A 25,369-nucleotide genomic window follows, 5' to 3' on the forward strand; every position below is an offset into this window, starting at 1 on the left:
TTGTTATAAAATAGAATAATCAAGAGTATTAATATGTTATTACTCACATATACACACATACATATGTATGTAGATAACTTACTTTTCAATGCGATTCATTCCCAATAAATCCTTGAAGGATAGGTATATTTTGTTCAGTGTCAAACTCGGTAATCCCTGCCCCAAATATCGTACAAACTTGACCTGCTCACATTTGGGTAAACCACTCTCATGGAAGTCCAAAAAGGATCTATGATCGGAAATCTTATATTCCTGGAACAGTAAAAGGTGGACACAAAGATGACCATTAAATCATTTGTAGGTACAGTGGCGTACGTTCCAGAGGCAAATTTGTTAGTGCATGCTTAAACCTGGGTTTCAGTTAAACTATGAGTAAGTTTAAAAGCAAAATTTTGCTGGGATTAACTTAGATTAAAAATTAACCAGTTAAAGGCGCACTAAAAACTGGCCCAGGTGTATAGGCTGTAGTTAGTCGGGCTTGTGATTGTTGTATTCGCAGTTAACATTAATATTATATCTTTGTAATAATAATCAAAAACATTATAAGAGTGGAGGTAAATAATTTACCTATTAAAATTCAAAGATAAGAAGGTGTCCAAAAATTTGCGCAAGTGGCAACTTTAATAGGAAACAGGTCATTTGTTCATTCGTTGTAAATATTTTTTGATTTCTAATATCTACACTAAATACAGTACACTATATATTTCTATACTTCTGTTTTTTTTTCATTGCCACACTTTACTGCATAAGTTGAGAAAATTAAATTACGAAATCTTTAGTGAATTTCGCGAAATCTGTTTGTTATTTGGCTTCAAATAACAAATGCATTTAACAGCAGAGATACATATATTCTCATGGCAGTCGGTTCGACGTACCGGAATGACTCGGATTTTTCCTGACAAAAGGCTGCCACCCCAGTGAACTAGCCTTATCGCCACTGGGGCAGGTCCCTGCAGTAAAGTTGCTCCCAATCTCCTCAAGGCTGGCATTCAGACTAACCCTGGACCTGAAGTCTACTCCTGCTGCGTTGACCAAAGACGGCTCCACCTAGATCGTGTAGATGCAACCAGTGCACCGGGTGGTACCACCTGAAGACTTGCTCAAGCATAAGGAGTGATTCACACAGTATGAGCCACATGTTGCTTTTTTTTTTTTGTTTTTTTTTTTTTGTAGCAGCTTACTAAACCCTGTCGATGTAGTACCAGTCGTCTTCGTCTAACTCATTTAACGGTAGACCCAGGAAACGTGCTGTTGCGACAAGTTGAGAGGGGGGTGTTAGGTTAGACAGGGCTAGTTTACTGGGGCGGCAGCCCTTGGTCGGGAAAAACCCCGAGTCATTCCGGTAACGTAGAACCGACTGCCATGGGAATGGCATACTAAACATATGTTCGGCATATGAAGGCACCCCGCACGTCACTAACCACCTTTTCACATGCCCCATCAAACCCACTCATCTAACATCTCTCACCCTCTGGACCCAATCCGTCGAAGCAGCTAGTTTCCTGGGCTTACCGTTAGATGAGCTAGACGAAGACCGGTGATTACACTACACTGACAGGAGAAAGGTACTGCTACAACAACAACAACAACATCTCTTGGTCCCCCTTACAGTATATTCCATGTGTCAGACCAGAGTACCTCAGAACTTAAAATCAGTCAATGGTGGTGGCCTAGTGTTTATAGTCCATCACACTATGCAATACCGTTTTTTAATATCAAAGAGTAGCTATCCGGTCAGGTGCTGCCGAGCTCGAAATATTCAACACATATATACCACCTGTCCCCTGCTCCCCGGCTGAATATCATCCTAAATTTTGTGCGTGGGTAACTGCAGCAGCCCGCCTGGCCTAACAATTGCTAGCGCTGGCCTGATCAGGCGACCTGGCGACCTGACCATTTACCCATTATCGTCTCTATTGAAAAATCTGCTGACTTTGTTTCCGCGAACCACCGTTCCTACATTAACTTTAACAAAGCTAAATTGGCCTTCTTTGCGGAATTCACCCAGGACACCTTCGCTGCTCCTCCCATCCTCTCCAACGTGTGAATTGGTGAACGTGCATTCCGCAAGATAATCATCGTTGCAGCGGCTCGCTTCGCCCCATCCGGGAATACTTCCTAACCCAAGCAACCACTCTAGCAAACGAGCGTGACTACATACGCCAAGCTGAGCCCGGGGATCACCGAATTAGGAAATTCAATTTGAAGATTCGGCAACTGATTACCTAACATAAGCGGACCAAATGGGCGGAGCACCTGACGACCTGTAACTTCACCTTTGGTGTGAGTTATCTCTAGTCCACTGTAAGGTCCCTGTCGAACTCGACAAAGCACAACGACAGAGTTGCAATCACCTTTGGTAGTTGTCCTTTGTCGGACCCGAAGTGATGTGCGAGTTTCTTTAGCTGACAATCAATTTTGCGCCCTCCGGTCGATAGATCCAAGCCTCATGCCACCAGACCGCTGCACAAACTGCCAAACAACAGTTCGGCGCTTGCTGTCTTCAGCGATGAATATATTTTGTTTGTTAACAACGAATAAAAATATATAAGTATATTTTCTAAAGAACCAATACGCAACGTTTAATTTTTAGTCATATTTGTCTACTTTTACGGACAGAAACATTTTACTCTGTTTACACTGTGCGACAGTGATTTTATACTTTTATGGAGACCTAGTAAAACTTGTAGGTATAGTAAAACTAAGAAAAATGGTATAGGAGAAATTTCCAATACACCCCCAAAATCTCATTTTATGGCCATAAAACCGTTTTTCAGTAGGTTCATGTGAAGAATCACTCCTAACTTCGCCAATTTCCATCCGATTTCGAATTTGTTTTTTCATTCGACGCAAAATTAAATTCACTATAACAGTAGTGTACTAAAAAAAATTCTCAATAACGGATAATATCGTAAAAATTATGTCAAAGTTGAAAAAATTGAGAAAAAATAAAAAAATTCCAAATACTTCCGTCTACAGTCTCGTCAGTTGTCATTTCAGAAAAATTGTCAACACACTGTCAAAAAGGCTTGTTTTTGTTTTTTCGAACTTAAAAAAACAAATTCGAAATCGGATGGAAATTGGCGAAGTTAGGAGTGATTCTTCACATGAACCTACTGAAAAACGGTTTTATGGCCATAAAATGAGATTTTGGGGGTGTATTGGATATTTCTCCTATACCATTTTGTTAAATTTTTCTATAGCCACAAGTTGTGCTAGGTCTCCATAAAAGTATATTTAATTTTTTTTTTGTCACACAGTGTTATGTCAAGCATGCGCGGCTGGGAAATAATTAAGCAGGCAGAAAAAGTTTTTCGAAACAAAATTAAACAGTTAAAGGATTAAGACTTTTGTTTGAGATATTTTATGTAAACTAATTCAATGTGCCAGAAGTAAATATTCTTTTTATGAAGTTTCTTGAGTAATTTGCACAAAAAAACAACAAATTAAGCACTCAAAGCCCATTTTCCTAATATTTGCGATATCACTTGCTACTTGGCTGAAACTTGAAATTGAAAGGAGATTTGGTGGCTCCTAAAAACACTCAGGCTAAAGAGCCCATTGTATTTAAAGCTCTGGAAAGGGGATAAATAGTCAAGGAGGGAAGGAGAAAAGTATCAGAGAAAGAGATAGGAAAGATTAGAGACAGAGATAGAGATAGAGATAGTTAGTCCTGTGAGAATTTTCCAGATTCTTTGGCAAATCTGTAAATATACTCCAGTTTTAGAGAACGAATATTACTCAATCTCACGACATCGGAACCAAAAACTCGTAGCCGTGCTCTAGCAAAGGCAGGACACTCACAGAGAAAGTGCTCAGTGCTATCCGCCTCCTCCAAGCACGACAGGCACATTGGGTCCTCAATGATTCCAATGGTGGTCATATGCTGACCCCATCGATTGTGTCCTGTAATGATACCGACCATCAACCGAACGTCTTTCCTTTCAAATTTTAGTTTTCTGTTCGGACTTGTCACAAAACACTTTGCAGTTCTGCAGCGTTCTAGACCGGACCATCGCTCTTTATGTAGATTTCCTACATAATAGCTGATCCAATTCATGATTCCTGTGGAACTGATTCCGATTATTGGCTCTGGCCCTTGCGGGGGAAGCGCTAATACACGGTTGGCCAATTCATTTCGTTCCCTTGAACACCGGAGTGTCCTGGAACCCATATAAGCCTGTATAAGCCCACAAGCCTGTTTTGTCTGTTTGCGACAGAATTAAGCTTCTTCTTCCATTCTTGAACAATCTTTGAGGTTTGCTTCACGTTCTCAAGGGCTTTCAGTGCAGCCAGACTGCCATTGACAACTTCAATCTATTTCCCGCTTCATCTCCTCTCGATTAGCCATTCGGCTACTTTCAGGATGGCAAAAATTTTCGTTTGGAAAACAGTTGCCATTTCCCCCATAGTACATATAGTGATACTTATTACTATCGTTTAAGTACCATCCGTTGGGCCCATCGGTAAAGAAAATATCCGTCACACCTCCCTGCATGCATTCAGGATTGTTCCATTGATCACGCAATGGAAATGTGACATCAAATTTCCTTCCAAATGAAACTGTGGGTATCAGGTTGTCTTTAGGTGCCAAAAACAGTGGATACTGCTCAACTTAAAGATTTCTCTGTGTCACGAAGTTCCGTCTTCGTGCCAGAACCCATATTTATGGAGTCTACACATTGCTTTTATTGCTTCCTGTTGTATCTTAAGATCCAGGGTGAGCAAATCAAGCATAGCATTTAGGGCATCACCAGAGGTTGTAGCCATGGCACCCGTGATGCATAAACATACACTTCTTTGTAGCCTGTATAGTTCGCGGATTGTGCGTAACTGATGATTGGTCTGATAAGTGCTGTCTATATCCATAGGACACCAGGTTTTACCAAAGGCTCTACGGCATTGCTGAAAATTCCTCAATGCGCGATTCACCTTCAGTGAAACGTGTGTCTCTCAAGTCAGCTTCTTTTCCAAGATTACTCCTGGATATTTAACTTCATCGGAAAGACCAAGTGTCACACCTTTCAGTGTTGGAAGACTGAGTCTAGCCAATTTCCGTTTTCTCGTTAACAAGGCTATGGTTGTTTTGTTCGGATTAATGGAAAGACCTTGTCTCATGCACCAGCCATCGATTTTGTTCAGAATCCTCTGCACTTTCGTGCAAAGCCTCCTTAGGAATTTATCCGATGTTGGCGCACAGACATCGTCCGCATATGCTTGGACATGAAAACCGAGTTCCTGCATCTCCGCTAGTAGAGAGTCTACGACCAAGCACCACAGCAGGGGAGAAAGAACACCCCCTTGCGGACATCCTTGCTTAGCCCTGCCGGTGATTAGTTCGTCACTGTTCTCACCAGCGGTTAACAGCCTCTCAGAGAGCATAGAATATATCCATTTTACATTGGCTGGATTAACTCCGTGTCGTTCAGTAGAAGAACATACTGAGCCGAAAGTGGCGTTATCAAAAGCCCCCTCAATGTCCACGAACACGCCCATTGTGTATTCGTCAGATTCCAGCCCGACTTCAATCTTGCTAACAAGATCGGGTAAGGCTGATTCGCATGATTTTCCACTCTGGTAAGCGTGTTGATTTCTACTAAGTGGACTTCTCGGCAATACCCCCCCTCGAATATGTTTCTCCACCACTCGTTCTAGACTTTTGAACACGAACGATGTCAAACTGATTGGTCTAAAACTTTTTGCTAGGGAATAGTCGTCTTTTACTGGTTTCGGAAAAAATACTACTCTTACGCGTCGCCATTGGGATGGTATATAACCAAGTGCAAGACAGGCTGTGAAGATCTTTTTCAGGGCCTCAATTAGTCTGTCTCCTCTTTTTTTAAGTATTGCTGGATATATTCCGTCAGGTCCAGGGGACTCAAGGAAGACAAGAAAAACCTTATCGATTCTTTTGTCACTATCCGACTAGCAATATACCAGCTGTACCTAGAGGTTCCACCGTTGCCACCGTCATTGTTCATGCCACTCTCAGCTTCAGAGAGAGTTCAACTACCCGGAAAATGGGTTTCGAGTAGAGCATTAAACGTTTCCGATTTGGAAAGGGTGTATGAACCATCAGGTTTTCGAATGGAATCCAGCCTTACTGAGCGGTCTAAATGAAGAACCTTACAAAATCTCGCTGTTTCCCTCATTTCTTCGACGTTACTGCAGAAATTTCTATAGGATTCAAGTTTGGCTTGCCGTACTTTTTTCTTACATTCTCTCTGTGTAAGTCGATGATTGGCCCAGTCCTCTTCTGTTTTGGTCTTCAAGGCCTTATTAAGAAGTTTCCTGGACCGTGCACGAAGCTTCGACAGTTCAGGGTTCCACCAAGGAACCGCTTTCCCCTGTCTGCTTTGCCTGAGTGGGCACAGTTTCTCAAAGCAATTGATTAAAGTACCTTCTAATTTCTTAGTAGCATCTTCGGCCGCCGTAGCCGAATGGGTTGGTGCGTGATCTCCATTCAAAATTCACTGAGAGGTCGTTGGTTCGAATCTCGGTGAAAGCAAAATTAATAAAAATATTTTTCTAATAGCGGTCACCCCTCGGCAGGCCATGGCAAACCTCCGAGTGTATTTCTGCCATGAAAAAGCTCCTCATAAAAATATCTGCCGTTCGGAGTCGGCTTGAAACTGTAGGTCCCTCCATTTGTGGAACAACACCAAGACGCACACCACAAACAGGAGGAGGAGCTCGGCCAAACACCTAACAGAAGTGTACGCGCCAATTATTTATTTTTTTTTTTTTATCTTCAATCATTTCTACTGATTTCAGTTTTTTCAGGTTTGGTAATCGCTCTGTTACAAGCTCACCATATCTGTCCCAGTCCATATTTCGCGGATTCCTACCGGAAGGTATTGATATTGTATCAATTCCCAGTCGGAACTCGATAAGACGATGATCAGAAAGAGAGTCCTCTTCCAAAACTCGCCTTTGTACGTTTTGGATAAGTTTCTTTATGAGAGATAAGAGTTTGTTATCAATCAGCAGTTCGTTAATGTGTAGCAGGTTTGTTATCCAGCAACAAAAGTCTGGCGAATCACCATCTGACTTTATTCAAAAAGAAAAATATTTAAAATAGCAGATGTACAGAAAACCAGTAGAAAACATGCAAGTGCCACGATCAGCGTATAGTAGTTCTGGGAAATCCAGTATGAAATTGCCTATAACAAAATTCTTGAGAGCTTTGAATTATTCTCTCTCAAATAGAAACTTACAAGTTTCAATAAATGCTGATTGCCACGGTTGCATGTTAAGCAAAATACAACAGTTAAATAAAACTTTTGGTCGAAAGTTTTTTAGTAAGCATTATAATCAGTTCATAAGTTTACAATTCACATATAGTTTCCATGTGCCATAAAAATACCAACAAATATTTGCTTTCTGGCAGTATTTTGTCTGGAGGAAGATTGCTTTGGTATTCGCTATACAAACAGTGCTGTAAGGTCTCGTTTTATGCGGTAGAAACGTCCTACAGAAAAGTGAATATAAAAAATTCGCATTAAAGAAGACTTTACTTGCTTGACCCGGAGCCCGTTCTGCCCCACCCTTCTGCAGCCATCAAAGCCACGATTAGCAAACGGGTTACTCTAACCCACAAGTGAGCTTGGTAGGCTGAGAGAGGCTACAGATGAACAAAACTGATGTTACCTGTCATGTCCGACCGACTGTCGCACTTCCTCCTGTCTCTAAGCAGAGGGGAATGTAGGCGGGTGGTTGGACTGATGACGGGCCACTTTCTATGGGCAAAGCACATGGAAAAGGTGGGCAACTCAGACAGTGCACTCTCCAGCGTGTGGAGAGGAGGATGAGACGGCGGACCACTTTCAGTGGGTCTGTCCAGCCTTCGCTGTCACAAGATCTACTCAGATGTACTCAGATTTCTTCTAAAGAAAGTTAAAAAGGGAACCCGAGTGCAGTACAATGGAGTTAATTGTGGCTGAGTGCTATACTTGTTAGTCTGTCCAAAAATAAACATTATCATTAATCATTATCTCCATCTGATAATGCTTTGCACCGTTCGCAAGGTAGTTCCAACTCCTCTTCATCATCAGAATAGACTGGCAAAGGCGAAAAACTTTCACAAACTTTATTCTCGTGCTGTGTAGCTCTTTCTTTTCTGACAATACAACCGATAATTAAACTTTGCGATGATTGTCCAAGAAATTTTCATATAAAATACAAACCGCACAACTTCAAAATCGCATAAAAATAATCCGCATAAAACGAGACCTACAATATTTGGCTATTTGACATACGAAAATGAGTTCGGAACTATTATTAGTTCATACCTCTATGGTTTTTTCTCATATATTGTACACCCCGTTGCAAAATTATACAACAAAAACCATATAACGCAAAAACCATATAACAGGGTTGAAGTACAATTTTTTTTTTTTTAATTTCATTAAAACTTTCAACTTTCTGGGTATGCCCTTTTATAGCCCATTGAATTTAAGTATAACAAAATGTACATGAGTTTCATGTGACCACAAAATCTATTAACTTTTGAAAAATTTTTGATTGCTTATTGCCATTAGCTTTTACGGTTTCACGCTTCCAATTATTACTAAATGAACGGACTGCCCAAATTTAGATTGTGTACTCAGAAAACTTACAAGGAAGGTGAAATTGAGCAAGCAAAGTGACATTTCAGTTCATGCTGAATAATTTTTACTTGTAGTTTGCCTGCTAGAAAAACAGCGTAGTATCTGTGATAGCTGTTTTCAATCAAGTTTCTTTAGTAAATTGACGACGAAAAATGCTCACGGTCATCGTTCTAATACATTTCATGGCTATCGATATTTCACAAATTTCGCTGTCGAAAATGTACAAGAAGTAATCTCTTTGTTCCGATTCACTTCTTTTAAGATCAGCTCTCATAGCCTCCATGATAAAGTTTGCTGCATAAGAGTTTGCTCAACTATTGTGCTCAACTGTTTATGCTGCAGAATGTTGCATATGATCTACATACAGGGTGGCTGATGAAAGCCGCTACCAAAAAAAAATTGAATAACTTTTTTTCTTTTTAAGTTATCTGTTCCATTTTTGTTTTAATTTGCAGATTGATCTTTAAAATTTATTAAAATGGATAACTGGGACACGCAAACAAGAATTTGGATAGTCCGCCGCTATCACGCACTGGAGTCCGTAGTTTTGGTACAGAGAGAGTACAGGCGGATGTTTGGCGGCGATCCCCCGAGCAGATGGACCATAATGAGACTGGTGAATAATTTTGCTGAGCAAGGAACAGTCGCAAGAAGGCCTTATCATCGAAACCCACCAGTTCGGACGGGGGAAACGATCGCTGCTGTAGCTGCAGCTATACAAAGCAATCCAAGGGTTTCAACAAGAAGCTTATCTGCTCAACTTGGTGTCAGCCGACAATCTTTGCAAACAATAATGCACAAAGATTTAGACTTATTTCCCTACAAAATTCAAATGGTTAACAAACTGAATGCAGCAGACTTGCCGATTCGCTTGGAATTTTGCCAGAAGATCCTGCAAATGGTGGAAGAAGACCAAAACATGTTAAACTGCCTTTTCATGTCTGATGAGGCTCATTTCGATTTAAACGGCAATGTGAACAGACAAAATTGTCGAATATCCAGTATCCAGATACTCCACGAGACGGAATTGCATCCTCTTCGCGTGACAGTGTGATGTGCGGTTTCTTCACGCTGTATTGTCGGGCCTTATTTTTTTGAAGAAAATGGTCACACCGTTACGGTTACTGGAGACCGTTATTTGAAAATGCTGAAAGAATTTTTCTATCCAGAACTACGCCGAAAGAGAATTCCTTTCAACTCTGTGTGGTTTCAACAAGATGGGGCAACGTCTCACATAGCCCAGACTGTTATGACAGAGTTGCGACGAAAATTTCCCAATAAACTGATTTCAAGAAACTCCGAATTTCGTTGGCCCCCCAGGTCGCCTGACCTTACTGCACCTGACTTTTTCTTGTGAGGTTTATGTAAACAAGAAGTTTATAAAACAAAGCCAACAAATTTGGATGAACTAAAACAATCCATTCGGGCAACAATTGTGGCTATTCCTGTCGCAACTCTCAAAGCAGCAATGAACAACTTTTTACTAAGATGCCGCACTTGTGTCAACGAGCATGGGGGCATTTAAATTCAATTATTTTTAAAACTAGTTAAGCTACATTTAATAAAATTTAATGACCTTCAACTTGAAAAAAAAAATAAATGAATTCCATACACTAAAAAAAAAGTTATTTGAGTTTCTTAATGTAAATTCATCAGCCACCCTGTATTTCTCTCGCGTAAAAAATAAGGGGACGGGTGACAAGCAAAACAATGGTCTGGTAGGTCTTATTTGCCATACCTCTCGGAGATAGTTCATGTAACTTAAACTAACATGCTGCCATTATAAAAATTCCATCAGTCTTTCGCTACGTAAAATTTTGAAAGTCTTAATTAATAATCTTCATTAACGACTTCAAAAACGTAAGTATACCACTCCACTGCGAAACAGGCGTGTTTTTAGCAATAAAATATAAATATGTGTTACACTCAAATCAAATATAGGTCAAATAAATTTTTTTTTTAATTTTTTCTAAAAGCAGTGGTAAGCAAAACTGTTAACCTTCTTACTAAAAGCAACTAAATACCATTATAATATAATATTTGTTCTACCAACAATATCAACAACATTTATATACCAGAACGACGCTAGAACTCTCATTTTTTTAAACTGGTAAACAAAAAAAAAATGCATTCTTTAGCAAAAATATACCTACGTTTAATTTCATTTACAAGTATGTTTGAGAGTTTTACGCCACAGAACAATTTGGTCTGTTATGACTGAAATAGTGATGTTGCTCGAAGCAGAGTTATATCAAATAATTATTTTTTTAATCAATTTTTGATTGTCGTGTCGATCAGTGTATATTTCACGTGTTTGCAGATTAACAAAGAACAAATCAAATAATAAGGCCGTTTAAAAACTGTTCCCAATTAGACGTAATTTATACAGACTTTTTGAAAGCCTTTGACAAGGTGGGCCACTCAATACTTTTGTATAAGTTGGAATACAATGGGACTGGAGGAAATCTCTTGAAGTTCTTCGCCAGTTTCTTAAAAGGCAGGAGACTACTAGTGAAAATTGGACCCTTTGTGTCTAAAGTTATAGTCAATGCATGGTCTGGTATACCGCAAGAAACTCATTGCGGCCCTTTGCTGTTTACTATTTTTATAAATTACTTACCTAAACATTTCAAGTTTACAATGTTTAATGTTCGCGGACGATACAAATCTCTCCAATAGATAGTCAAAACTTACAGTCGGATCTCGATGCCTTTCAAAATTGGTGCTCATCAAACAATCTATTTCTGAACGTCAATAAATGTTTTATTTTAACATATACGAGTACCAGGAAGCCAAATTACTTTTCTGTTAACTACAAATTAACTGTATCCTAAGAAGAAGGTGGGAAATGAAAGATCTTGGTATTATTTTTGATACTAAACTTTGATTCACTAAAAATAATGAAAATAGATGGATATCTAAAGCATTTGCATTGGTTGGTTTCATCAGAAGAAATTCCACTGATTTTAAAAACACTCAAACGTTGAATCTCTCTATGTTGCCTTAGTGCGATTTCGCATTCATTAATATGGAACCCATACTATGAGGTTCATTCCAGAAAAATCGAAAATGTACAAAACATTTTCACAAAAATATTATCGTTTAAAATGGGCTGGCAAGATTATTCTGCCCCTTATATAAGTCGCCCTAAATTACTTGGCTTACAGTCATTAGGCGAATATACTTCTCAATAATCTTTGTCTATAATATCATTTATGGTAATATCGATTGTAAAGAGTTATTAAGCCAAATCAAAGCCATATTTCTTTTTATAGTCTAAGAAAACTAATCGTTTATTTAACATTTCTAATAATACCTCTAATTATGCATTTAATGAACTTCTTGTACGATCTGCGCGGTTGTATAACAGTTATTGTAACATCATCTATACTGTAAAGGTGAATGTCTGTACGTTGTCCGCGCATCACTACGAAACGACAACACCAAATGACGTAAAAATTTTTATACATTCATATTTTCACCCAATGAAGGTTAAAGGCATGTTTTTATGATGGAATTCCCTTCTCACAGCCCCCAGGCCCCGTCACCACTCTCATTCGGTTTGAGATAGAAAATTAATAAAAATAATTTTGCTTGATATTTTTCTGATTCGTTGTTTTGATTTTATTCAACGAGGCATAGCAACGAATGCCGGGTATTGTAATAAAGGGTGTTTTTTTTAGAGGTTAGGTTTTCAAGTTGGCACTACTTTTTTCGTAGATGGTCTTTTTGACAGCTGTCACTTGATTTATGCTCAGTTTGGTTTGCCATTTCATAATGAATAGACTTACACCTGAACAACGTTTGCAAATCGTGCAAATTTATTACGAAAATAATGGTTCGGTTCGCGCGACGCATCGAAGAAAATTTTGTTCAGCGATGAAGCTCACTTTTGGTTGAATGGGTATGTCAATAAGCAAAATTGTCACATTTGGAGTGAACATAATCCACAAGCCATTGCTGAGACGCCGTTACATCCTCAAAAAGTCACTGTTTGGTGTGCTCTATGGGCAGAGGGGATCATTGGCCCATATTTCTTTAAAAATGAAGCCGGTCATAATGTTACAGTCAATGGAGAGCGCTATAGAGCCATGATTAATGACTTTTTCGTGCCTGAATTGGACGATGTTGATGTGGACGACCTTTGGTTCCAACAAGACGGCGCTACATGCCATACAGCCAACGCAACAATCGATTTATTGAAGGAAACTTTTTGTGAGCGCATTATCTCGCGCCGTGGACCTGTGGCGTGGCCTCCAAGATCGTGCGATATAACACCGCTGGACTATTTCTTGTGGGGCTATGTGAAGTCGCTTGTCTACGCAGATAAGCCCGAGACGATTGACGTCTTGAAAGAGAATATTCGGCGCGTTATTGCTGACATACGGCCCCAATTGCTGCAAAAAGTGGTCGAAAATTGGGCCTCTCGGCTGGAATTTATTCGAGCCAGCCGCGGCGGCCACTTGCCCGAAATCATTTTTAAAACATAATGGCAAACCCTTATCTTTATAATAAAGCTAAATTCTTGGCCATAACATTAAATTATATACGTTTTATTTCATCTTGAAAACCTAACCTCTAAAAAATACACCCTTTATTATGGTTATTAATAAAAATTTATTTTCTTTGAAGTAATTGTAATTCTTTTATATATATATCCTTAATCCCTCAAAACTATTCCTACGCGAGCGGGGCCGCGGGTTAAAGCTAGTTAACTATAATGATAATATTGTGCAATTTAAGCTCAATCTGTTTACCATATTTAATTAAGTGAATTAGTCTGTAAGAACATTTTCTGTAGACTGAAATAAATAAATAAATAAATTACCCAAGACGTCGAAGAAAATGTTAGGGTTTTGAATTAGAAAAAGCATTCAACTAGAAAAATAGCTGAAAAACTAAATGTAAGTCGATAAATGGTGTTAAATGTGAAAAAAGACAAAATATTGACAGAGCTGTAAGCAATAGTGGTCGCCCTAGGAAGCTTACTGATGCAGATAATACAAGCATCTCCTTGATTATTATTGCAAAAAAAAAAAAATAGTGCACATTTTCCGCGAAGCTGTTGCTCGGCTAGAAGTTCAAGGGAGTACGGGGATAGTGCGACGTGCTTTGAATAAAATAGGTACGGTTGCCGCAGAAAAAGAGATATACAAGTATAAGTACATACATATGTATATGCGCTGGGTGAGTGGAATATCAAAGCAAGACTTCAGTTCCCTAAAGAACGGCAAAATTGGACTATAAATGGCTGGGAAAGGATTATACAGTTAGATGAGTTGAATATAAACTGGCACCAAACCGATGGTAAGGCATATTTTTGACATCCATCGCCTCCAAGAAAAACTTAAACGGTGACAGGTGAAGCAAACTGAGAAGCTAACGGCTGGAGTTTGATGAGTTCGGCCTGCTTCACGAGGAGACGAGTTGGCCCCCTATATACATACATATGTAGAATTAATAAAATCAGAAAATGTATATCCACATTCTGCAATCACATTTGCCTGACTTCCTGGACGAATGAGCCTATCCTGCTGAGGAAATTATCTTCCAGCAAGATGGCGGCGACCCGAAGCATACTGCGAAAATTGTCTTGGCTACAAAATTCAACTTATAAAAATTTTAAATGACCGACACAAAGTCCTAGTCTTAAGCGAATAGAACATCTGCGTGCATACATACCTACACACATAGCCCATAAAGTCTGCGTTTACCTTACGAGTATTTTTGTGTTGCTTAAAACTACAATATAAGTGTATTGTTCAAAACAAAAGTGATGAGATTCTTCACTTCATTATAAAATTGTGAATAGATAGAAACAGTTTTCGGAATATTGTCAAAGATATTGGGAGAACGTTTTTCTCTGTTCAACACGTATTGAAAAATTACAAGCAAACCGGGATTTTAACATCTAAGCTCAGGTGTGGGCGTCCAAGAACACTATCGATCCCAGAATTGCGCAGCATAATCAACATAGCAATGGTTAACTTTCGAATTACATAATCAAAAGCTGTCAAGTATGAGCATGAGTCAGTTGGAATTTGAATCGACGATGTATAAATAGGGGTGTTTGAACATTTTAAAAAGTAATTTGAAACAGAGTGATGAAAATTTTGGTCTAACAAGAACGTTTTGGTTCCAACAGGATAATGATCCAAAACACACCCAATGACTAAACCAACGAAGCTTCTGGATCGTTATTCGCTGCGCTGCGTCTATGTCGCCGTAAAGCTCATTGTTTCGTCACCTACGATACTCGTCGTCGCCAACATGCAATGGTCCAAATACTTCCGCAGAATCTTTCTTTCAAACACTTCACACCGTTCAAGTTTCTGCGCCATACGTTAGGACGGGCATGATGAGAGCCTTGTAAAGTGTTAGTTTTGTTCGTCGAGAGAAGACTTTACTACTCAATTGCCTACTTAGTCCAAAGTAGCACTTGTTGACAAGAGGAATTCTACGTTGGATTAGCAAAAGGTACATCCTTTTGTTCTCGTTCCCCACCAAACCTATTCGCTTTACTTCTTTATCCAATTTGGAAAAGCCCAGAGCCGGCGTTACTGGTATTGAGCAACGACATCTTACGTAGTCATATTAGTTTTGTGGGGACACCAAATTCAAACATCGCGGCATTTAGGTAACTTCTTTTCGTGCTTCGAATGCGGCCTTAAAATCGAAAAAAAATATCGTGTTTCGTTTCTTCTTTTATGAGTATTTGCCAAGACTTGGCGTATTGTGAATATCTAGTCGGTTGTAGATTTTTCAGGTCTACAGGGTTTGATTGAAAAGTAATGAGCCTTATTTTTTTAAGCAGTTTTATTAAACCTTTTGGCTTATACAACAAATATTCTTCAAAATAGGACCCTCGAGCGTCAATACACCGCTGGTAGCGGTCCTTCCACTGCAGGAAACATTTTTTAAACTCATCCGCCGGAATCGCGTTCAATTCGGCTGTCACAGTTTTTTGGATCGCCTCGATGGAGTCGAAACGCCTCCCCTTCAGCTTTCTTTTCAGGCGCGGGAACAAAGAAGAAGTTCGGCGGGGGCAGGTCTGGGCTGTAGGGAGGGTGGGTGAGCACGGGAATCTCCATCTTGGCCAATGCAGAGGTGCAGAGGAAGGTGGTGTGCGCCGGCGCATTGTCGTGATGAAGAGTTCAATTGTTGACGAGATCGGGCCGACCACGGTCGACGTGGCTTTTCAGCCGAAGGAGCACTTCTTCGTAAAATGCCGCGTTTACAGTGCTTCCTGCGCGCCTTCTTGGGTCGTGGCGACTGGCTCGTGTGCCACTCCGCACTCTCTCTCTTGCCCTCAGGATCGTACTCAAAGCACCAGGTTTCATCTCCTGTGATGCAATTGTCAAAAGTATTATCCTGTTCGTCACTTTCCAGTACTTCACGACTCTTTTCCACACGCAATTGCTTTTGTTCATCAGTCAAAACCTTTGGAACCAATTTGGCACACACTTTGCGCATTTCAAGTTTTCCGGTCACTATTTCCCGCACATTGTAATAACTTAAATTTAATTCTCCACTGATCTCACGTACACTAGAAGGACGGGCAATGTTCAAAAATTCACGAACTCGGTTCACACCTTCGTCTGTTTGCGTCGTCGAAGACCTTCCAGATCGCTGTTCGTCTTTGACGTCCTCCCGGCCTTCCTTGAACGACTTGTGCCACCGTTTTACCCGGGCACTGGACAGAGATTGGTCCCCGTAAGCCTCCTTGAGTAGCCCAATGGTTTCGGTACTCGTTTTGTTTAGCTTTACGCAAAATTTGATCGAGTAACGTTGCTCCAACGATCGCTGCATTTTCGCCACTGCAAAATCCTAACACACTTTTAAAACAGCTTTCACGCGCGGAGCGATGTTGACTGCACCGCTGTTGCCAGCGAACTGGGGCCGGTTTCTAGTGGAAGGGGAAGGGCCTACGATCATTTTCTCCCACCAGCCGATTCGGTTGATCGCTTGGCAGACGCTCCGCGCGGGAAGGCTCATTTCTTTTCAATCAAACTCTGTAAAGCCACTCTTATAAGGTCCAAACAGTTGGCTGATGGTGGGCTTCAGCCTTTCATACAATACGCTCGCTAGAAGCTTATACGCGATATTTAGAAGAAATTCCAATCGGCAGTCATGCTTTCATCCGACCATATTTTGCAGAGGAGCTATATTTGCAGGTTGCTACAATTACTTACCGTTATGCAAAAAATGAAGTGAAGAATCTCGTTATTTTGTTTGCTTTTGTAAACTAAGAATGCAATAGAGAAATAAATAAATATATGCTTTGAACTATAAATTTGTATTTGATTATATTTTTATAGTTGATTAAAAAACTTAAAAACATTTGCAAGATGAACGCAGACTTTATGGGATATGTGTATGTATGTGCGCAGTATCGCAATTCGCTATCAAACATGGAACAATTGTGGCGACACATGCAGACGGAGTGGACAAATAACCCCACTCAATTATTGAAAATTTGGTAGAAAGTATGTATGCCCAGAGGTGTCAAAGTGTTATTCCAAATAAAGGTTCATGACAAAGTATTGATATCTATACGAGATTTAGCTCTAAGCGTAAAAGTGTGAAGAATAAACTACCATTTCTTTGTTTACCAATTTAAAAAAGGAGAGTTCTAGCTATGTTTTGGCTTATAAATGCTGTTGATATTGTTTGTAGAACGTGGGAACCGGTCCATATTTTTTCTTATGTTGGTAGGACTGTAAGACAGACATCTGTCACTCTTTATCCGTTTTGATGCGTTTGAGAGATGCTGCACGTCACAAACGGCCGGAAATGTGGGCAAACAAATCTTGGATTTTGCATGATGATAACGCGCCATCGCATCGAGTCCAAATTGTGCTGGATTATTTGACCAAACACCAAGGAAATACCATCGTGCAAACACCGTATTCACCTAAGATAGCGCTGTGCGCCCTCTTTTTGTTTCCCAAGTTGGAGTTACCACTTCGTGGAAGAAGATTTCAGTCGATAAAGGAGATCAAAGAGAATGCGACGAAAGAGCTGAAGGCCATCCCTTCGCCGACCTACCAGCGGTGCATGGAGGACTGGGTTAAACGTTGGTACATGTGTGTTGCTTCCGACGTGTTGCTTCAGATAGAATAAATTAGCCTGAAATTTAACTCTGTTTTGTTTTATTTAAACATTCCCGGTACTTTCTGACCATAGGGTATAAGTATATACAAGTATGCATATACAGTATTTAGTCGCGTTCAAGAAACGTGTTGACGGTTTTGCTTCCCACTGTATGTAATCGTATGAATATGAACATATGGGTAGACATAAATATATGTGTTTATGTATATGTATACGGATATTTGGGATGCCTTCGTATGCTTCCTTCGTTTGCTCACATTGCAAAATTTGCTGAAGTTCTCGACGATTATATACTTTTCGTAAAAAGTTACTGTTTGATTACTCTGAATACCGAACTGTTTGAATATTTCCTGTTTTTTTGGCGGCAAACGCGTTATATGTGTACAGACCCCATCTTCAACTCTGTGCGTTTCATGCACATCGAAATTTTCGTAGATTATTAAATTTTCCAAAACTTTTGGCATGAGACATCTTGGTGGTAGCGATTCAAAATTACTTCCTACTCTAGAAGCACAGCTACTGTCCAGCGAACCGCTAGTATTCGGTCCAAAATCCATGCTATCGTTTGATTGCTGCTGAACCATGGTTTTTAGATCTACAAAAAAAAAAAAATTAGGACACTTAAAAGCTAGTTTTAATGAACTAGATAAATACAATAAATGAAATAGTGGAACGAGCATTTGTTTGGCAAAAAACTCTATTTTTTAATAGACTATGCAAAACATCTTACCCCAGTCGAGCATATTTCCTCGCAAGCAATGCGAGTGTGTACATATATACATACATATGTATACACATAAATACATATTCAGCACATAAACACGTATGCATGTATGTGCATACAAAAGTTCTCATAATTGATTGCATAGATAAAGAAATACGCTCTCATAGAGGCACAAGTGTGCCTGAATTTACACGGCAAGTTGGCGCGCGAAATGGATTTAGCGATCGTATTAGAGTCTCAGCGCTATGCTGCCGCGATGCCAACTATTTTTAGTTGCTGCAAGCAAGCTCGATCCGTCATAGTAATCCTCATATAAAGAAAATTATGAGAGCAAATACAAACAAAAAAAATTATAATATAAATTAAGAGACCAAAATCGCAGTTATATGTATGCACATGCACGTATTGTGCTCATGTGAGAGTAGATTTGATAAAATAAAATAATTCTATTAAGTTTATCCACCTAATTAAGTTTTGCAAATACAAGTGTTCACTTCAATGAAACGCATTTTTAGATTCAATGTTTTTTTCGACAAATAATATTTTGATTAAAAAAATTCTTATTAATCTCCTTTTGCTAATACATTTTACAAAAACAAAAAACACATGAATTCTAAACACATAAGAATAATCATTTTAGGACACACATTTAGCATGTTATTTGTATATGCATGTATAATATATAGATATGAACATGCAGTTGAAAACTTACATAAAACATGTGTACTTATGTAAAAATGCAAGTGCTTACACGGACTATACATTTTATAGCTAAGTAAATTTAAATAATCTCTTTCAACGGAATAACATGGCATATATATATGTTTATATATAGTATATTATGTGTGTATGGATGTAGTATGTATTTAACTTTATGTAGAAAAATATGTAAAAGTATAGTTAAAGTTCTAATTCTTCAAGGAGTATTGTAAAATTAATTTTATTTTAATTTTGTTCAATTACTGAGGAAAAGTCACAGAATAATATAGTTAAGTTTGATTTTTTGTCCATATACAGAGTGGCCCAGCTAACGTACGAAATTTAATTTAATTCGGTTGTAAATAAAAGATGCATACAATATTAGGTTCGCAACTAAGTTTCCCCAACTAAGGTCAATAGATGCCGCCAGCAGTGTGTGCTAGTCGATTCTAACATAACCTAAACGTCATAAACCAAGCTTAGACGTATGGTAAACAAACTGCTTCCACACATGAGTGATTTTGTTTTGGTATCATATACTTTTGGTTTTGTGAAAATGTCTGATTTTGTGCCGAATAATCGTCATTTGCGAGAAGTGTTGATTTTCCTCTTTCGTTCGAAAAAAACAGCGGCTAAAGCGCATCGAGAGCTACAAAAAGTTTATGGAGATGCTGCTTTAAGTGAAACAACGTGCCGAGATTGGTTCCGTCGCTCGGTGATTTTAATGTTGACGACCGTCCGCGTGAAGGAAGGTCAATAACCTTCGAAGACGCTGAATTGGAGCAATTGCTCAATGAGGATCCGTGTCAAACGCAAGAAGAGCTTGCTTCAGTATTAGGAGTTACCCGCCAATCCATTTCCACGCGATTGTGTGCTTTAGGAATGATTCAGAAACAGGGGACTTGGGTTCCTTATGAGTTAAAACCACGGGATGTTGAACGTCGTTTTTTCGCCTGTGAGCAACTGCTCCAGCGTCAAAAAAGGAAGGCTTTTCTTTATCGCATCGTGACAGGTGATGAAAAACGGAATGAAATGGGCAATACTTTCAATGATTCACTTGTAACCATTTTTTCAGAATAAAGTTGTATTTTCATAAAAAAAAAAACAACGAGAACTTAGTTGCGCACCTAATATATATTTTTTTATTAAAAATAGTAAACCTTGCAGCGTAGCCCATTCTGTTAAATTCGTTTTTCGGCACGTTTTTGCGAGTTTTGGCACTTACAGTGCTGAACAAAAGTTTAAAAAAGGATTAAAAGTTTCACATCATACGAACACAAAAGCGTGGAATATGGGAATATAACATAATAAAATGATTTCCTTTAAAACTGAATGAGAAACCATATAGTAGGGAAGACGTCATTGAATATTAATAGAGAAAATTATTCAAATTAAATTTTAAATAATTCGAAACATTAAAACTTTGCGATTTTTGGTTGGTCAAAAATATTCGGCAATTTGGAATAAATTGGGGGGTAAAAATACAACTCCTGAAGAAAACGAAATTATTGAAAATTTTTTTAAAGATTGAAAAAGCATTAAGGAGATATGTAAAAGTGTTTTGAGGCGCCAAAAAGCGGAAGAGCATTCAAACTTTCACTTGTCGACAAGAATTATTAGTTTTGTGGAAAAGAGCATAAAGCCAGTTCCTCACAAACAAAAAAAAAAAAAAAAAACACCAACCATTTCGGAAAGAAATATCATCGAGGTCATTTCATTCACATAGGCTTCTGAATAAAGCAGATTATAATGCAAGAATATGCCAAAGTGATCTAGCAGCCACTAAAATACAATAAAAAAAGAAGACTACTTGAATATTTTGAAGAAAAATTTAAATAAAAGTGCAACAGAATTGAGCTTAGGCAATAACTTATATTTGCATCACGACAATGATCCGAAACACGCCGCCGAAAAAGTGCGACTTTGGATATTATAAGTCGTTCCGCAAATAAAAACGCATCCCCAATCGCTTGACCTTAACTCAATCGAGGACTTATGGGACGAGCTTGAGAAAAAGGAAAGTATACTAATATATAACATCCAAAATCGACTAAAAGCTGTTATTCTAGAAGAATGGCGGAAAATACCGGCCGAAATACTACGCGTTGTTGTCAAATGTCCAATATTTTTGTCCAGACATAAAGTGAAGTGCTTCGATGTTTTCAATTATTTTAAAGATTTTTAACAAATAAAATCTACGAAACTGCTATGAAACTATTCGCTTAAAGTTTGTTTATTGTTTGGGTCTGTGGTTTTTTCGTAATCGTTTCTAGATTTTGTAAAAGCCTAACCATTAACTAAATTTACGACCCATCACGGATATTATTTTAGCTGTCAAAGTCAAAAAATCGATAGTTCAAATACTAAACGCTAGATGGACCACCCAGTACTTAACCTACGTGCACATTTGAAGGAAGATTTTAGCTTGGAAAAATAATAAAATAAAATTGGAAATAACGTAATACATATATTATATAATACATATTTTCTAATTCATATTTTACAGATTTAACGCTGCTATGGTTTTGATTAACTAATTTTCCAACTTATGCGATTACGAATTACATAAATGTTAATATCAAAATCATTTGGATAAACCTCTTGACATTGACATCGGGATGTGTAAAGGTTGCTGGTGTTGTTGTTGTTGCAGCTGATGGAAGTGACCCGGTGGAAGTTGTGGAGGAGGTGCTTGTAACAGTAACTGTGGATGTGATTGTGTTTGTGGTGTTTTTGGAAATTGTGATTGTAAAGGTTGCGGCTGTAACGGTTGTGATTGTAATGACTGTGATTGTAGCGGTTGTGGTTGTAACGGTTGTGATTGTAGCGGTTGTGGTTGTAACGGTTGTGATTGCAGCGGTTGTGGTTGTAACGGTTGTGATTGTGGCACGCATGGATTGCTTTTACTCGAAGCATTACCTAAAAATCCAAAAATTAAAAAAAAACAAGTGCATAAAAATTATAAAAATGTTCATCAAATGTGCTTATATGTGTATTATTTAGAATTTCTTTATGTACCGCGCTTTCCGACTTTTTCTGGAAAAAAAATATTATTTTATAAAATGGATGACTTTTGGGAACGAGGTTTTTCGATTCGATTTCGGATTTTTTATAATTTTAAAAATTGTCTGCAATACTCGTATTTTCGCTTTTTATGCTTGTGACAATACTATTCCTATTACACTATATTAGTTTACAGCCATTTTGCGCTATGTGTTTAATGTACGTATTTACTACTTGCTCGAGGGATACCATCTATCAATTTTTTTGTTTTTTTGAGAAAACAAAGATATATGTTGATATTTGTTATTGTATTGCATTGGACAGTGGCCTTTCGATTATGGGCTCCGAAGTCATTTACAAGACATATCGCACACATTCTTCGAAGGTGCCACAACTAAACACTTTACAAACCCGATTTTTTTTTAATATTTTACTATTCAAATCTTAATGTGCTGCAGTATATAGTAGCATCTCACAAGTAGCTCAAGCTAATTATCTGCAATGAACGGTGATCAGACTCCGCGAAAGCTCGCCCTATTGAAAGTCCCTTATATCCCTAGACTAACATATGAATTGTTGGACTTCGGCAATAATTCCAAATGTATTTTTCGAACAAGTTTCAGCCTCTAGTATGTGTGCATATCAAGAATGATAGAAACAAGATTACGCCCATCAGAGAGCTCGCGACGTCAAATTGGAAAAGAGAGAAGAGAAAAGGCGCACAACAATGTAGGAAGAAGAAATTACGATCGGCACCGCCTTATTATTATCCCCATTGTGTGTGTTGCAGCGATGTAACTATGTTACAAGGATGATAGATTACAAGGATTGGTCATTCGAAGCAAAATGGTGTGAGTAACTTCGGCTGCCACGTCACCGGGTAGTCAGCAGCAGAGTTCTACCACTCATTTCACTCGTATCCACAGACTCGTTCAATCAGAAATCGTGCAGTCGACAACGAAGTGTCATGAGTGATGGTTCCGTTGATTTTTTTCGAATATCATCAACACAATCTCAGTTTTTTCGTAATCAACCCGCTGTCATGACTCCGGTTACGTCAGTAAATTAGCAGATTCCTTGAAAATTGCAGAGCTGTTTAACGGGCCGATGGGGTGTGGCCAACCTTCTCAATTCTTTTCACCATGACTCTCTTATATTAAGAGTAATGATTGTTCGTTTAGTTGCTATGTAACAAAAAATTTGAACATTTTACATTTCCTATATTACAGTTGCCGCAAGTCTTGTTACTTTTTGGAAACAGAAAAGTATTTATGTCGAAGTGCTTTGTAGATAAACAATTATTCTCGTATTTCGTCGGGTTCAAAATCCAATAACATAGTTTCGATTCCATATGCATAGGCCTAAAATGCATTGCCTGCTTAGATATGACTTTCTTGATTTGGCTTTCGGTTTCTAATCCATTTGATTGACATTTTTCGTTCAATTTTAATTTTTATTAGATAAGCTCAGCTTTTACATGCATCTCAAAATAGAAACTGCCCATCAATATGCTTGCAGCATTACGTCATAAGTTTTGTTTGTTATACAACAATTTTCAATAATTATTGCAAATTATCCCAAACAGGCGTTCGTTAGCACTAACAAATTTGACACTAACCAAAAATTGCAAGAGCAAAGTGACAGTTCGATGCGAGAGAAGCATGGAAATATTTTCCCTAGTAGGAATTATCCATGGCGAAAATATAGGAACTAACAACAAATGATTGTAATTTATGTAAACAGATTGGTGTTTTTGAAATTTGGACTTCTGTGTGGTTTTTGGCTGCTTGCTGTGGTACTTTACAGTTTGAGATTTATAATCAAAAACGATAGCATGAGCAATTTAGCAACGGAAACTATTACCATTCCGAAATGTAAACTGGTAAACATTTAACGTCCAGTTTCATTTTTGCTTCTGTTGGTGTTCTATTTATTAAAAACAAACTAACTAACAGCACTAGCTGATTGCTCTCATTCTGTATGATTTTGTTACTGATTGCAAATATTGTGTTCGATAAAAATACCTATTTTGATATTCATGACTTTGTTTAAGCTTTTGATTTTTATTGCTATGGCTATTATTCTTATCGAACAAACCCACAACTGTCAATTCAAGTCATTTTTGCGAAGTCATAAGTGTGAGCACATTACATGTATACTTTGGTATATAGCCTAAACATTTTTTCGAGATGAATTTTTCAAGACAATGCAAGCAATCGGAATACGACCAACGCCAAAACGATTAATGTACCTTCTGCTCAAATATGAACGAGACGGTATCAATAAAACGGTCCGCGGATGACATATGGCAAAAATAAATTTTTTTTTTTTGGTAGGACTGTTATAAGCTTACATAGCGAATTTCAGCGTGATATGTCATATAGTTTGTTTTCTGTGCTACTGTAAACAAGTCAAGCTCGAGTGTGTTCTTCGAATTTAACGATGGAAATTCAAGTTGAACAAAGAATTTGTTTGAAATTTTTTTATTCCAACAAAATTTCGGCTTCAGACGCCTTAGAAATGTGGCAGACAACCTATGGGGACTCTGCTCTATCGCGTGCACGTGTTTTCCAGTGGTACAAATCGTTCAAAGAGGGCCGTACATCGGTTGGAAACTTGCCTCATGAACGTCGTCCAGCAACATCAGTAAACGACGAAAACATCGGAAAAGTAAAGGAAATTGTGCTTGAAAATCGCACAAATCGCAAAATCGGTTAACGCTGAATATTATTTAGACGTTTTAAAGCGTTTGCGCGAGAACATTCGTCTTAAAAGGAAGGAATTGTGGGACAACAAGTCATGGTTCTTGCATCACGATAATGCACCAGCTCACACATCACGTCTTGTTCGCGATTATTTGAACAAAAATAATGTTAATATCGTTCCGCAAGCACCGTATTCGCCTGATATGGCTTCATGTGACTTTTTCCTGTTTCCCAAACTCAAGTTGCCGCTCCGTGGAAAACATTTTGAGACAATTGAAGTCATAAAAGAGAATTCGAAGAACACACTCGAGCTTGACTTGTTTACAGTAGCACAGAAAACAAACTATATAACATATCACGCTGAAATTTGCCATGTAAGCTTATAACAGTCCTACCAAAAAACAAAAAATTTATTTTTGCCATATGTCATCCGCGGACCGTTTTATTGATACCGTCTCGTGCATATTTGAGTAGAAGGTACATATGTATGCCGTTTTGCATAAAAAAAACGTAAA

General features: G+C 38.4%; 1 protein-coding gene across 4 annotated transcripts in view; it reads right to left on the bottom strand.

Moving 5' to 3' along the window:
• The window catches only part of LOC129243089 (homeobox protein slou), a 67,687-nt gene that overhangs the window by 867 nt on the left and 41,451 nt on the right, over positions 1–25,369 (bottom strand). For 3 of the 4 annotated variants that reach the window (XM_054880204.1, XM_054880203.1, XM_054880202.1), the window contains 2 exons: positions 17,981–18,318; positions 83–252 (listed from right to left, as the gene is read on the bottom strand). In XM_054880204.1, coding sequence (XP_054736179.1) covers positions 83–252; positions 17,981–18,318 — 508 coding nt within the window. Of the gene's footprint in view, positions 1–82; positions 253–17,980; positions 18,319–19,021; positions 22,066–25,369 lie in introns of those variants that run through there. The other variant, XM_054880205.1, reaches the window with a different exon arrangement.

Source organism: Anastrepha obliqua, chromosome 3 (assembly GCF_027943255.1).
Source record: "Anastrepha obliqua isolate idAnaObli1 chromosome 3, idAnaObli1_1.0, whole genome shotgun sequence".
NCBI lineage: Eukaryota > Metazoa > Arthropoda > Insecta > Diptera > Tephritidae > Anastrepha > Anastrepha obliqua.